General features: G+C 36.7%; 1 protein-coding gene across 1 annotated transcript in view; it reads left to right on the top strand.

Moving 5' to 3' along the window:
• Positions 1 to 4,314: 4,314 nt before the first annotated feature.
• LOC135224006 (protein-serine O-palmitoleoyltransferase porcupine-like) overlaps positions 4,315 to 15,110 on the top strand; it is a 388,932-nt gene continuing 378,136 nt past the window's right edge. Inside the window, exons 1-2 of the mRNA XM_064262931.1 lie at positions 4,315 to 4,392; positions 4,725 to 4,902. Of these exons, the coding sequence (XP_064119001.1) occupies positions 4,315 to 4,392; positions 4,725 to 4,902 (256 nt within the window). The remainder of the gene's footprint in view (positions 4,393 to 4,724; positions 4,903 to 15,110) is intronic.

Here is a 15,110-nt window from a genome sequence, read left to right as displayed (position 1 = left end):
AATCGAATCCCTCGAAGTCTCTGGCGGATACGGCATCAGGCCAGAGTTTCCTCCACGAGGAATTCAAGGTTCGCCTTGAAACCTCCTGCCAAGCTAGGTCAATGAGTCGGATGCAAATGACGATGTCGAAATGCTCCTTCCAAAATTGACGTAAGGTGAGGTTTGTGGTATTGGTGATGTCGAAACATCTCTTGAAAAGATGTTTTGTGTACAGCTTCTTAAAGTTCGCTATCACTTGCTGGTCCATGGGCTGGAGGAGAGGGGTGGTGTTGGGCGGAAGAAAAAGAATCTTAACGAAGGAATACTCCGCTAGGATATCTTCCTCGAGGCCAGGAGGGTGGGGAGGGGCATTGTCCAACACCAGCAGACATTTCAGGGGGAGGCGCTTCTCTTGCAAAAAACTCTTCACAGTCGGGCCGAAACACAGATTTACCCACTCCGTGAACAAAAGCCTCGTTACCCAGGCTTTTGCATTAGCCCTCCACATCACTGGAAGCTTCTCCTTCAAACACTGGGCCTTGAAGGCTCGAGGAGTCTCAGAGTGATACACCAGTAGGGGCTTCACCTTGCAATCCCCACTGGCGGTCGAACAAAGTGCGAGTGTAAGCCTGTCTTTCATAGGCTTATGCCCGGGTAGCTTCTTCTCTTCCTCCGTGATGTATGTCCGACGAGGCATTTTTTTCCAAAAAAGGCCAGTCTCATCACAGTTGAAGACTTGCTGAGAACTGTAGCCTTCCTTGGTCATCATCTTGTCGAACGTCTTTTTAAAGGCTTCGGCCGCTTTCGTGTCCGAGCTGGCAGCCTCCCCATGACGCACCACCGAATGGATGCCAGTCCGTTTACGAAATTTCTCGAACCAGCCATGCGAAGCCTTGAACTCTGGGGTTGGCGTTGAAGTTCCTTCCCCTCCCTCGTCTTCCGCCTGCGCAATCAAATCGTCGAAAATAGCACTGGCCTTGTGAGCGATTGCTGTCTCCGTTACTGTATCGCCAGTGATTTCTTTGTCTTTTATCCAGATGAGGAGCAGCCGTTCCATCTCGTCGTGCACATGGCTCCTCTTGCTGGACAAAATAGTGATGCCCTTCGACGGTGTAGTTGCTTTGATGGCATCCTTCTGTTTAAGGATGGTGCCTATTGTCGACGGATTACGGCCGTATTCCTTTGCGATCACACTCAATCGCATACCAGCTTCGTACTTCTTTATGATCTCCATCTTTGTCTCCAAAGAGAGCATGCGCTTCTTTCCGTGAATTTCAACTTTCTTGGGACCCATGACTACGTTAATTTACGGAAAGTTACACAATATACAGTCTTCGCCCAACACGATAATATGTACTGCAACGAAATCACTAACGAATTTACGTTACTAAACGAAATCGTTGGAGCGAACGAATGCCGATTGCGTATGGTAAAGTTTTGGGTGCGGAGTGGCCGAGCTAAGGGACGCCAGCGCGTACGTATAGAAGATGCATAATGGGAGGGATGCTGTCCAATCAGAGAGAAGGATCTCATGGCTTGGCTAGCATCAGGAACCAATGGGAGAGCAGGAGGATGGTGGCGAGTCTACTAGCACTAAGATGGCGGCGTGCGACGCGAGTTTCAAAATTGTTATCGGGCGAATCTCGGACTTTCAGAAACCTTTCGTATCTTGAAAACTTTTCGTATGTAGAGCAGTAAAATTTTTCGCATTGGCTTTCGTAACTTGGATTTTTCGTAAGTTGAGCCTTTCGTATCTCGAGGTACTACTGTATATATATAATCTCACTTTTTTTTTCTATGTACAAAACGGACATGCATCGTGGATGATGTAGAATTCATAACAAACCTAGCTTTAGCTTAAGCCCAAAGACTGGATTATACGGACTACAAAATGCGAGATCTTTTGGAATCAACCTTATTACATACCATTATTATGGCTTGTCAAAGAAAAATCTGATGATTTGTAAGAGCAATAATTCGAAGGGCAATTGTTGTATCCTATTATTTATAATTTCTAGAGCGTCAAAAGAAGAAAGGGTTTTATGTACAATGAATAAACCTCCTTACACAAAAAAATGCACGTGTGTCTCTTCTAAAAGAATGTTATTTTCAATGGCCCCACGTTGATAATCCTATAGCCAAGGGATAAATTATTATTATTATTATTATTATTATTATTATTATTATTATTATTATTATTATTATTATTATTATTTGGTTGGAAAGAGCAGACATATAAATACGTGACAGTGGTTAAAGGGAACGGCCGTATGTATGTTAATAGATTTATATGAGTTAAAATATATGGAATAAGATACAGAAACTGAAAATAAGCTAATGTAGCCACCCTGCACTCAAAAGATAGCGCGCCCGGGAGAACAGTTGCCATGTTGTGTTTTTAACTATTTGCTGAAAGTTTTGTTAGCGTAAATGTTTGCTGCCCGCACTCCTGGCTGACAGCTGGGGCACCAAAGCTGCTTCCCATAGCAAATGGTTACTGGGTTAAAGGCTTCGGCCGCTTTCGTGTCCGAGCTGGCCGCCTCCCCATGCCGCACCACCGAATGGATGCCAGTCCGTTTACAGAATTTTTCGAACCACCCATGAGAAGCCTTGAAGTCTGGGGTTGCCATTGATGCCCCTTCTCCTCCATTGTCTTCGGCCTGGGCAATCAAATCGCCGAAAATAGCGCTGGCCTTGTGGCAGATTGCCGTCTCCGTTATCGTATCGCCAGCGATTTCTTTGTCTTTTATCCAGACAAGAAGAAGTCTTTTCATTTCATCTTGCACGTGGGTCCTCTTGCTGGACAAAATAGTGACGCCCTTGGAATGTGTAGCTGCTTTGATGACATCCTTCTGCTTAAGGATGGTGCCTATTGTCAACGGATTTCGGCCGTATTCCTTGGCGGTCACACTCAATCGCATACCAGCTTCATACTTCTTGATAATCTCCATATTTGTCTCCTAAGAGAGCATCCTCTTCTTTCCGTGAATTTCAAGTTTCTTGGGACCCATGACTACGTATATACTGTACGTAATTATGTTATGTAGTACGTATATGTATGTAGTAAAGTTCTCACACAACACGATAAAGTATACTACAGCGAAATCACTAATGAATTTACGTTAATAAACGAAATCGTTAGAACGAGCGAATACCGCGTGCGTACGATACCGATGATGCCGTGAAGTGACTGAAGAAGCACGCTGCTACGTAGATGCATCATGGGAGGGATGCTAACCAATAGGAGAGAAGGATCTCATGGCAGTGACTAGCATCAGGAACCAATGGGAGAGCGGGAGGATGGTGGCGAGTCTACTCAGTTGGCGGCGAGCGAGTTTCAAAATTGTTATTGGTGGTCCGGGCGAATCTTGGACTTTACAGCAGCAACCTTTTGTATCTAGAGCAATTTTCGTATGTAGAGCCGTAAAATTTTTCGTATTTGGTTTCGTATCTCGAGTTTTTCGTAAGTTGAGCCTTTCGTATCTCGAGGTACACCACTGTACAATGGTTATCCCATACGTATATCATTGTACGTCACTCAGGTTCTGTGTGGTTAGATATTAGTGTATCTAGCTTCTCAATGGGCTTCAGTCCCTCTCTAAGAACTATTTCTTTTGAGACCTGAACTGGTGTGTAGGCCCCCAGCCGGTCTAGGATGTCTTATACCTCCCTCCAAGTATGAGTCTATCATATTGTTAAGACCGATGGTTTGTTCGCTTATGAACAAATGACAAATTTTCTAAGACAATTTGTATTTTTCATAGCTACAAACCTGAGGTCTTAACGTTATTCTGCCCACCTCTAGCCGCCCCTCTTTTTGTTAAGTCATCCTGAGTTGGGAAAGACTGGCGTAGATGATCGGTGTTTGACCACTCTTCACCCAATCTACGCATGCGTTGCCAGATATCACAAGATTCCTTGCTTTCATCTGCTTTTTAACCAGATCCAGCTAGGCGCTAGAAATTATCCTATTGTTAAGACCTCAGGTTTGTAGCTATGAAAAATACAAATTGTCTTAGAAAATTTGTCATATTCCCATTAATGGGCGGGACTAGTCATCTATACTAAAACAATTGAAGTGCTAGTGTGAATTTGAAATTTAAGTTGCCTCAATACTAGTTTGAAACTAATAGCTATGTAATTACTTGGTAAGTACATATATATAAAACTTTATTATGAAAATGTCATTTTATTATAAATCTAAAGAACTGAAATTATTGTAAATGCTGTATTTTAGTACAAAATGCCTTCCAGTTAACTGCGTGGACTGATACAACACAGCAGTTCAAGAAGATACTGAAAATTATACACTCGTACTCTGTTTCTATTGCTATCATGACCTTAATCCCACCACAGCAAATGCCACCGATTTCACTTAGGCTCATGATTTTCTTTCACCACTCCAGATTGTTGGTGATTAAAGGCTAGAACACTCATGTGACAGTTAAAGGCTTGTTTTAGTGGTTTAGAATTATCTTTTAAGATCATTGGTCTTCAGAAACATGATTCAGCTTTTATTTCCTTTTGCAGGGAGATAGCTCTTAAGTATTTCATAATAAGAAAATAATTTTAGTCATATATTTCATAAGTGGGTTTTAAGTAATCTTTCATAAGTCAGGAGCATGCTTCACTTAAGTTAGGAATTTTGACTTGTGTGTTTCTAAAGCAATTTTTAATGTACCTGTGATTTTCCTTGTAGTCACTGGGAAATTCCTCTCATTTCCAGCTCAAATTCTTGTTTTCAGGAAGTGTATGAATTACCTGAAGATGATGATGCTTGGGAAGAAGAAGATGAGACAGTAACTCAGTTTAGCACATCAGAGTTATATGAATTTTGTGTTGTACCTACCCTCTCAGATTCAGTCCGACACCTTAGCAATTTGCTTCTTTGGTCTTTAATATTTACCTTGACAACAAGAATCGGTAAGTTCAGTAAATAAGTAAAGGGCATTATTTATTTTGTCCCCAGTTCCTCCCCTTCCTTGATATTTCTGCTGGGTATATTGTAATGCTTAAAGAAATGATTAGAGAAGTAAATCTGTAAATATTTATTCATATACAAATTCATCTTTATACTCAAATTGTATTAATTGTTTATGTTACCTTTAAATGGAATAGTTGTGTCTCCTATGAACTTCCAGACTCACTTTTCAGGAGTAAAAAATTACATTTATAACATTATAGGTACAAATAAATTCTTGAATATAGTAAACTAAATGAATTTGCCATAAAACCTGTATAGGTTCATTCTTTTGAGGTACTTTGAATGTCATAAGGTATGTATTAAATTATATGCAGTATTGTTTTACAGATTTTTCTCTTTCATATTTACCGAGAATCTAAAAATGTTAAACATTTTTGTCACTGGAAACTGAAAAGCAGATGTTTGAACGTAGGTATGCTATTTGGTAAGCCAGTAGGTACTTTTATATGTATTTATAAAGTGGGGTTAGCATATGCATGGTTGTATGGTCTCCTTGCATTTATTACTGAACTTTCTGCAATAACAATTAATGTAAAAGAGAATTTTTAAAATGTCATATAGGTGGCTAGTTATTTAACCCTCTTACGCCGACTGGACGTATTTTACGTCGACATTTTTTGTCTCCCGTGTGCCGACTGGACGTATTTTACGTCGACTTACAAAAGTATTTTTTAAAATTCGCGGAAAAATACTTATAGGCCTACCAGCCTAAAACTTTTGAATCACGCGCCTTGGGGGATGCTGGGAGTTCACGGATCAAGGTGTTGTTTTGTTTACAATCGTTACGCAGGCGCGCAAGCGCGAATTTCTTTCTTGCCGTACTAAAAAGTATCTGTGACACATCTCGGAAATTATTTCGTCACTTTGACATAATTTTTGTACCATTGTAAATTAGCCGTTACATGAAGTATTATATATGAAAATGTGCGCATATTTATGTAGAATACAACAATAAAATACTCATGATTGTAGCTTTTATCAGTTTTGAGATATTTTCATATAAATAATGATAATTGCCAAAATTTCAACCTTCGGTCACCTTTGACTCTACCGAAATGGTCGAAAAACGCAATTGTAAGCTAAAACGCTTATATTTTAGTAATATTCAATCATTTACCTGGATTTTGCAACTTATTGGAAGTCTCTAGCACAATATTTCGATTTATGGTGAATTTATGAAAAAACTTTTTCCTTACGTCCGCGCGGTAACTCTTCCGAAAAAAATCATACATGCGATTGTGGTAATGTTTGCACCATTTTAAAATTAGCAGTTATATAAAGTTTTATATATGGAAATGTGCGCAATTTCATGCACAATACAACTAAAAACAACCCATGGTTGTAGCTTTTAACAGTTTTGAGATATTTTCATATAAATAACGATAATTGCCAAAATTTCAACCTTCGGTCAACTTTGACTCTACCGAAATGGTCGAAAAACGCAATTGTAAGCTAAAACGCTTATATCCTAGTAATATTCAAGCATTTACCTTCATTTTGCAACAAATTGGAAGTCTCTAGCACAATATTTCGATTTATGGTGAATTTATGAAAAAAATAACATTTTCTTTACGTCCGCGCGGTAACTCTTCTGAAAAAATCATATGTGCGATTGTGGTAATGTTTGCACCATTTTAAATTAGCCGTTCCATAAAGTTTTATATATGAAAATGTGCGCAATTTCATGTAGAATACAACTAAAAATAATTGAAGGTTGTAGCTTCTCTCATTTTCGAAATATTTGCATATAAATCACGATAAATAGAAAAAAAACCACGTTCGGTCAACTTTGACTCTACCGAAATGGTCGAAAAACGCAATTGTAAGCTAAAACTCTTACAGTCTAGTAATATTCAGTCATTTATCTTCATCTTGAAACAAATTCGAAGTCTCTAGCAAAATATTTAGATTTATGGTGAATTTAAAAAAAAATCTTTCCTTTCCTCCGCGCGCGGATTCTCCGCCACAAATCTCCGAAATTTTACCTACCATTCTTGGAATATTTGCTCCGTTTCATATTAGGCATTTCATAGAGTTTTATATATGAAAATGTGCGCAATTTTATGTAGAATAAAACGAAAAATATTTGAAGGTTGTAGCTTTTCTTATTTCTGAAATAATTGCATATAAAAAAAATATATATAAAAAAATTTGACATTCGGTCAACTCGTCAGATATGGTCGAAAACTGCAATTGTAAGCTAATACTCTTACAGTATATTAATATTCAATAATTTGTCTTCATTTTGAAAGAAATTGGAAGTCTCTAGGACAATATTTAGATTTATGGTGAATTTTTGAAAAAAATATTTGTTTACGTCCGCACGTTACGAATTCATGCATTATTTTGTGATAATATTTTCTCTGTGTTGCTTTTATCGTTTTACAATGTGTTATATACCAAAATGATCGGAATTTAGTGTACATTACAACGAAAAAAAAGTAACTTGTTAACTGTTTTGCTCACAGCGCGATTTGAATACAATTATATATGAAATTTCGTTTTTGCGCTATCATATATCGCGTTATTTATATATGATAATGATAATTTATTTCATTTCTGATGGTTGCATACTAAACTTCAGCCAATGACAAAAAAAGGAGCTAAAAATGAACTCTTAATCTTGAAAACTAAGCGCGCTGTGATTTTTTGAAAAAAATATTTTTTCCGCTTCCACGCTCACTATGAAACACCTCCGGCACACGGGAGACAATTTTTTTTTTACGGCTTCGGCGTAAGAGGGTTAATATATTATTTTGAATTTTCCCAATAATTTTGTTGTCTTGCCCATCCACTATACATTTCCAAGGCATACTCTAATGGAAACTACTGTTTATTTATCTTATAAAAAATTCAGAAGAATGATTAAAAAATTGACAACTTCTTACCAGTGCACCAACCATTCTGCATATGCTGGATGGCTTTTTTCATAGAAAAATTCCAGTCATTCAGAATGTTTATAAATAGTATGGGAGGAAAAGGTCTAAAAATTCCAAATATTCTTTATGACACCACCTTGAAACTATATACAGGAAAACTTAACTCGGGAAATAAATTTAATTTTCTCATTGTAGAATTACATTCATAAATAATCAGCAGTAGAATAGGATGCATTAATAAGACTGGAAAACAAATTGCAGTAGAATAGGATGCAATGATAAGACTGAAAAACAAATTTAAACTTGATCCTCTTGTTGTCAAGGATTGTAGAAGCAATATAGGTAGTACCTGAGAATTATGAATAAACAAGAAAAATGGCATTGGAAGCATCCAAAGCAAATCTGATGATAAAGTTGAGCTTATTAGCAAATGAATGAAGAGTTGATTGATGAAATCACTGATTATTGAAGCTAACTCTTAACCCTCACAGTCTGGGTTAATATATGCTAATGCATACACCCATGACCAGGCCAAATTTAAGGATGGCCAATTTAAAAGAAAAACTTAAAAAATATTCATCAATGGAAAGAGGAAGATATGTATATTCACATGGTATAAGGAAAAAATTCTAAAAAAAATCAATGTACCTTCCACGGGAAGTTGTCAGTAAATATTTCCCACCCCTTGTGGGCCTCTTTTTCTGCATGACAGTCGTAAAAAATATACTAATTTTACAAAGTTATAAGTGTTCTTTCTAACATTCTTTTAATTTTATTTTTTTAGATTGAAATTACAGCTCATACAATATCATAAAAGATCAGAAATAAAACCAGGAACAATTTACTAGCATATTTATTGTAAAACATTTATGAAGCAACTTCGGATGGGAAATTGTGAAGACATTCCCCCTTACCACCTCGAGCAAGACTGAGGGCTCGCCAGCTCACTCACTCTCATTGGGTGAACTGGAGTTGCCAATACAGGCAGTCCCCAGTTATTGGCGTACTCGGTTGATAGTGATCTGGTTGCGAAATGAAATTGGTGATTTATGGTGCTATAATGGGGCGAGTTCCAGTTATTGACACCATAAGGTGCTGATAATAGAGTTATGGCACCATAACATACCTAACAAGAGGCACCATTAATCGGTTATTGACTCCATTAACTGAAAATCAGTGCTTAAAAGCCATAAATCACTTAGTTTCGGTTAATGGCAGTTTTCTCTTATTAGGACCCCGCCGAGAACAAAACCCCCACCGATAACCTGGGGACTGCCTGTAGTGATATATGGATCTATGAACATTTTTCCTGCAAAATTCGTTCAAACTGTATGGGGCCAAATCTTGATCATATACCTGTTCACTCCCCCGAAGCTATATGTGATTGTATATATATACGATACCTGAGCTGTAGGGGTTAAGATAGGACCTCTCTCTAACAAAGTGGTCTACAGAATTAAGCAATTTGACCTTTAAGGGACTTCCTTGCTCTTTGTCAAGGTTGTGACTGGAATGAATAATCAGATACATAAGTATACACAGAACTAATCATGATGGCCTTCTTTTATCAATGAATTTTAAAGACAGTGAGAAAACAATCAAATATTTGTAAACCATTAATCACTAAATATTGAAGAGACAGTCACCTCTGTTTTCAGTTTTAGCGTATATAAAACAAGATTTCATGCCTGTGCGTAATATGTGAGGAACAACTTTTATACAGTACAGGTACAGTACAGCTCTCAAAATATCCATCTTCCATCCTTTTTGATTGACAGTTGCTGAAGTCGAGTGAAGAATTGTTTCTGCCACTTTGGGGTTTTAACCATGCTCCAGTCATCATTTAGATTTTGAGTTGTCTGTAAACCATTGGTTTGTGTCTGTAAATGTGTGAATTGTTGTTAGTTTTAAGATTTGTATGCAGAGTCTATCATCTTTATCGCAGGTAATAGAAAAGTAATGTTACCATATTGAAAATCATGATTTTTCCCATAATCATTATGATAAAGGTGTATGTAATTAGGGGAGAGAGAGAGAGAGAGAGAGAGAGAGAGAGAGAGAGAGAGAGAGAGAGAGAGTTACAAGGAGTTGCAAGGATTAGAATGTCTCAAAGACTTGTTAGTCCATCCGAGGAGACATCGTGTGCTCACTTATCTCTAGTAGCAGGTTTTACTGTTCATTCACAGTGTCTTAATGATTTTGTCTAGCTTTCTTTTAAACTCTTCCACACTGTTGCTGTTTACAATTTCTGGTGCCAGTTTATTCCATGTGTCACATATCTTGTATGTAAAGAAGTTCCCACAATGGGACGTGTTGTGTCTTTTCAGTTCTAGTTTCCATCCATTATTTTTTGTCTGGTTTTCGTTTAACATAAATAGGTTACTGTCTACTTTTGTTATGCCTTTCAGTATTTTAAATGTTTCTATTAGTTGTCCTCGCAATCGTTGTGTTTCTAAGCCATACATGTTCAGGCTCTCTAGTCGTCTTCAGTAACCTATTTGCCTGATGGATGGAATTAACTTTGTGCCTCTTGCTTGCACCTCTTCTAATCTATTTCTGTCTTTTCTTGGTGTCGGTAACCAAAACTACTGCATAATCAAGATGAGGTCTAACTATTGATGTGTAGAGCTGCAGCACCGTTTCCTTGTTTTTGTATTTGAACTGCCTCTTTATGTATCCCACTAGTTTCTAAGCCTTCTTTTCAGCTTTTATGCACTTTTTTATGGATTTTAAGTCCTTGGTAATAATGACTCCTCTTATTCCACACTATTTATGTCATTCCCAATCAGCATGTAGCTGGCATGAGGGTTGATTGTTCCTATTTGTAGCACTTTACATTTATCCATGTTAAAAGGCATTTGCCATTTTTTTTACCACTCCTATTTTCATTAGATTATTTCTTAAACTTTCCACTGCATCTGGGTCTGCTGCATTTACAACTAGTTTGGTGTCATTTGCAAATTTGGCTATCCTGCTAGCCTTCATCAATGTTATTAATGTAAATAAAAAACAAGAGAGGGCCAAGGACAGAACCCTGAGGAACTCCGCTTGTCACATCTCTCCATTCTGATTCTTCATCATTTATTAAGACTCTGTTTTCTATAAGTTAGCCAGTCTTTGATCCAGTCTGCTACTTCTTCTACAATTCCTAAAGCTCTAACTTTTGTCATTAGTTTCTTGTGAGGAACTTTGTCAAAGGCCTTTTGGAAATCTAAGTAGAGTATATCTATTGCACTACTACTGTCATAGATACCAAGCATGTTATGAAAAACTCTAAGAGGTTTGATAGGCAGGATCTGTTTTGTCTGAAACTGTGTTGGCTGTTTAACAACAAGTTGTTTCTATCAATATGATCCACAGTTTGATCTGCAATTATGGACTCAAAAATCTTGCAAATGACCAAACGTTAGACAGATTTCCCGGTTCTTCTCTTGGACCTTTTTTGTAAACTGGGGGTGCATTATCTAGTTTCCATCCTTTTAGTGCCTTTCTTTGTTCAGCACTTTTTCTATAGAGTTTATATAGGTGAGGAACTATCTCCTCTTTTAGCTCTTCAATTTCCCTTGGATGAATCCCATCCGGGCCAGGAGAGTTGAACTTGTTGAGTTTGTCTATTTTGTTTTTAATATCCTCTTCTGTAAATATTTTGTCCAACGGTTCTGCCCCTTAATATTTAATAGCAGGTTCCGGTATTGGGGTAGTGTCTTCAATTGTGAAAACACTAGTAAAAAACTTATTCAGTAACTCTGCTTTTTCCAAGTCTGAGTTCACCAGGTTACCTCTATTGTTCTTTAGGGGACTTTTATTGGTTTCCTAGTATTAACATGCGCCAAAAATTCTTTTGTGTTTTCCTTACAAACTGATGCAACTCTTATCTTCAGTTATCTTTGCATTTCTTACTAATTTGTCCACCAATTTTATTTGTCTACCAATCTACAGAGTTCTTTAGGCCTGATTGGTTCTACTGGTGTTGAGTGTGGGTTCATTGATTTGTGCAATCTGTCTCTTTCTCTTATCTTGTTTTTAATTTCTCTGTTGAACCACTTAGGCTCAGGGTTGCCATTTGTTAGTATTTGCCTTAATGGTATACTACATCTAGAGCATTTTTTGTATATTCCTCATGAAAGGCTTCCCAGTGCTTATCTATGCCTGTGTTCTCGTCGTACTCTAGATTTTCAACATACGTACTACGTACTCCTTTAGCTATTTTAGGTCTTGTTGACGGTAGTCTTAATCTCATTAATATCCTCTCTTTGAAATGAGATAATTTTATGGTTGCACTTACTGAAAGGTCAGACACCAGATAATCTTCTGTTAATTGGACGATGTCTAGTATGCTGTTTCCTCTAGTGGGTTTGTCAACCCATTGGTGGAGAAATTAATTTTTTACAAAATGTAAGTTTCTTTCCTTCTACATTTGATGCAGAGGTCATCGTGTCCCAATGTACTGCTGCACTGAAATCTCCTATTATTGTGCAAAGTTCGTTGTTTATCTCTGGTCCTAGTAGCATATACAGCTCCTCATCGGACATTTGTGATTGGTGGGGAGGTCTGTACACTAGTATTAGAGTTATCTTCTTCCCTAGACTGTTTATGTTGATGCCAATCACTACTTGCATGGTTGTAATTTTACACTATTGGACTGAGGTGGTTCCTAACATATAACATAATGCCTCCACCTTTTTTATTGAGTATCTTTTTTGAACAGTTTATATCCAGCTATCTGGTACTCTCCTATGAAGTCTCTTGTTGCCTCTTGTATCCATGTTTCTGTGATACCAATTACGTATGTCTAATTCCTCACTTGCTACCAATGCTTTGAAGAGATCTACTTTGTTCCAAATAGATTGTGCATTAAACTGCGCCACTCTTAGGGACTTTTATATCTTCTCTTTTGTCCTTGGTGTCTTTATTAGTTTGCCTTACTGTCACTGTTGCCTGCAGTGCTATTACCTACCAGGTTCTGGGAGATTTCAGACTTATTCCCTTGAAAGCTATTAGTTTTGTTCCTTCCAAATTCAAGTGAGTTCCATCTCTTTTATATAGTTTTTTTTTATTCCCTATAAATCTGCCCCAAAAGTTTACAAACCTAACATTTTTTTCTTGGCATATTAGTTCCAATCTGTCATTGATTTCAATTGCCTTGCTAAGGGAGTAATGGCTTATATTGGTTCTGGGCAAAAGTCCTTTAAGAATGCCGTTATCAGTTTTCTCACAGATGTTCTCTACACCATTAGTCAGGTTGGCTACAAGACCTTCTGTCTGGCCAGTTCCTCCATCTTTTAGAAACAAGTTATTTCCTCCTCACTGCACAATGATTGCACTTTTTCTATTATTTACCTTGTTTTTTTTATTGCCTATGCTATCTTCTTTGCTTCTGCACTTGGGTAAGAATGAAATTTTCTCTTACTTCTTATTTAAAGCCCTGATCTTTTACTAAAGAGTCTTCGATTAAGATTGCTTCCTTTTCTGCTTCTGAATCAACACAGCAAATCTATTCGTTGGGTTGATTCCTTTTGGGGGACAATTGTATTCTCTAGCTGCTATCACTCTTCTACCAACAGGTCTCTTGAATTCATCATTTTTATTATTGTAAGCTTCTTTCTTTGTACCTAGTCTAGTGCTTGTTTCTGTTTCATTTCTGATTCTTGTCTTAAGAAATTGTTTTTTAATCTCCACTATACTCTCTCCGTTTTCTGCTGTCGTTGTTCAATTCCTGTTTATCTCTCTCAAGGTTTGTGACTTCACTTCGTAGGTCTTCAATTTCCTTTTCCAATCTGTCTTCTCTTCTCTTGCCTTCGAGTTTGTCCTTTGCCAGCTCCTTAGTTCCTTTGCTAATTCTTCTACTTCCCTCCTCAGTTTAGCCATCTCCTGTTCTTGTTAACACTGCATTTTGCACATGACACACATGTGTGCTTTAATTTAAACTTTTCTTGAGTCATCTTTGTTTATGTCTTGGTTTCAATATTTCTACCTGTGCTTGGGTAAAGTACCTAAAAATTAAGCCTACTGCCTTTGGTTGCAATTAATGTGGGTTTCAATGTGGGACTAGTTACCTTATGACTATATATATATATATATATATATATATATATATATATATATATATATGTATGATGTATATATACATATATATATATATATATTATATATATATATATATATACTATATATATATATATATATATATATATATATATATATATATATATATATATATATATATATATATATATATATATATATATATATATATCTATATATATAATATCTATATATATATATATAATATATATATATATATATATATATATATATATATATATATATATAATATTACACACACACACATATATATATATATATATATATATATATATATATATATATATATTACACACACATATATATATATATATAAAATATATATATATATATATATTATATAATATATATATATATACAGGCAGTCTTCGGGTTACAACGGGTTTGGCTTACGACGTTCCGAGGTTAAGGCGCTTTTCAATTATATTCATCAGAAATTGTTTCCAGGGTTACGATGCCTACAGTGCTGATCTGGCAGAAGAAATATGACACAAAAAATGCAAATTAATCAATATTTTAAGGTTTCTTGGATGAAAAAAGGGATTTTGACAAAGGAAAAATCTATTTCTGGGGGAAGACCTGTGTCGCCCAGTGAAATGTCCCTATAGCACTCATTTCTAGGTATAAATAAATGCTAAATATACCAGAGAAAAAAGTCATATGGAATGCCAGAGTTACTACCTCCAGCTCGCTCACCCTCATAGGGTGTCGGTATAGCACAGGGGCGAGTGGAAACCACTATCACAGATGCTTTGCCAATTAGATGTCTCCTCTCTCAAAATCCCCCTCTAGAGAGGTGCCGTTACAACGTCTACCTTCCGCTCGCTACTACTACCTCTGCCAAGAACCCTCATTCCTGAAATACGCACCCAAGCTTGGGCCAGCTAAAGGGTGGGGAAAGGAAAAAGAGAGGGATGGGTTCACTGGGCGACACAGGTCTTCCCCCAGAAATAGATTTTTCCTTTGTCAAAATCCCTTTTCTGGGCTCGACCTGTGTCGGCCAGTGAAATAATAACAGAGAATTGGCCATACAAGCTTGGAAATAAAATGTAAAAAAAAAATTTATATGAAAGGAAAATAAAAATTCCTTAAAATTATTGTTTTAATAACCAAGGTAAGGGTAACAAATTACAAATGGTAAAAAGCACCTAATATGACCAAAT

This window comes from Macrobrachium nipponense, chromosome 10, assembly GCF_015104395.2.
Source record: "Macrobrachium nipponense isolate FS-2020 chromosome 10, ASM1510439v2, whole genome shotgun sequence".
In the NCBI taxonomy this organism is placed as follows: Eukaryota; Metazoa; Arthropoda; class Malacostraca; order Decapoda; family Palaemonidae; genus Macrobrachium; species Macrobrachium nipponense.
Note: the sequence above shows the minus strand (reverse complement) of the source record. Positions and strands in the feature narration are given on the sequence as shown.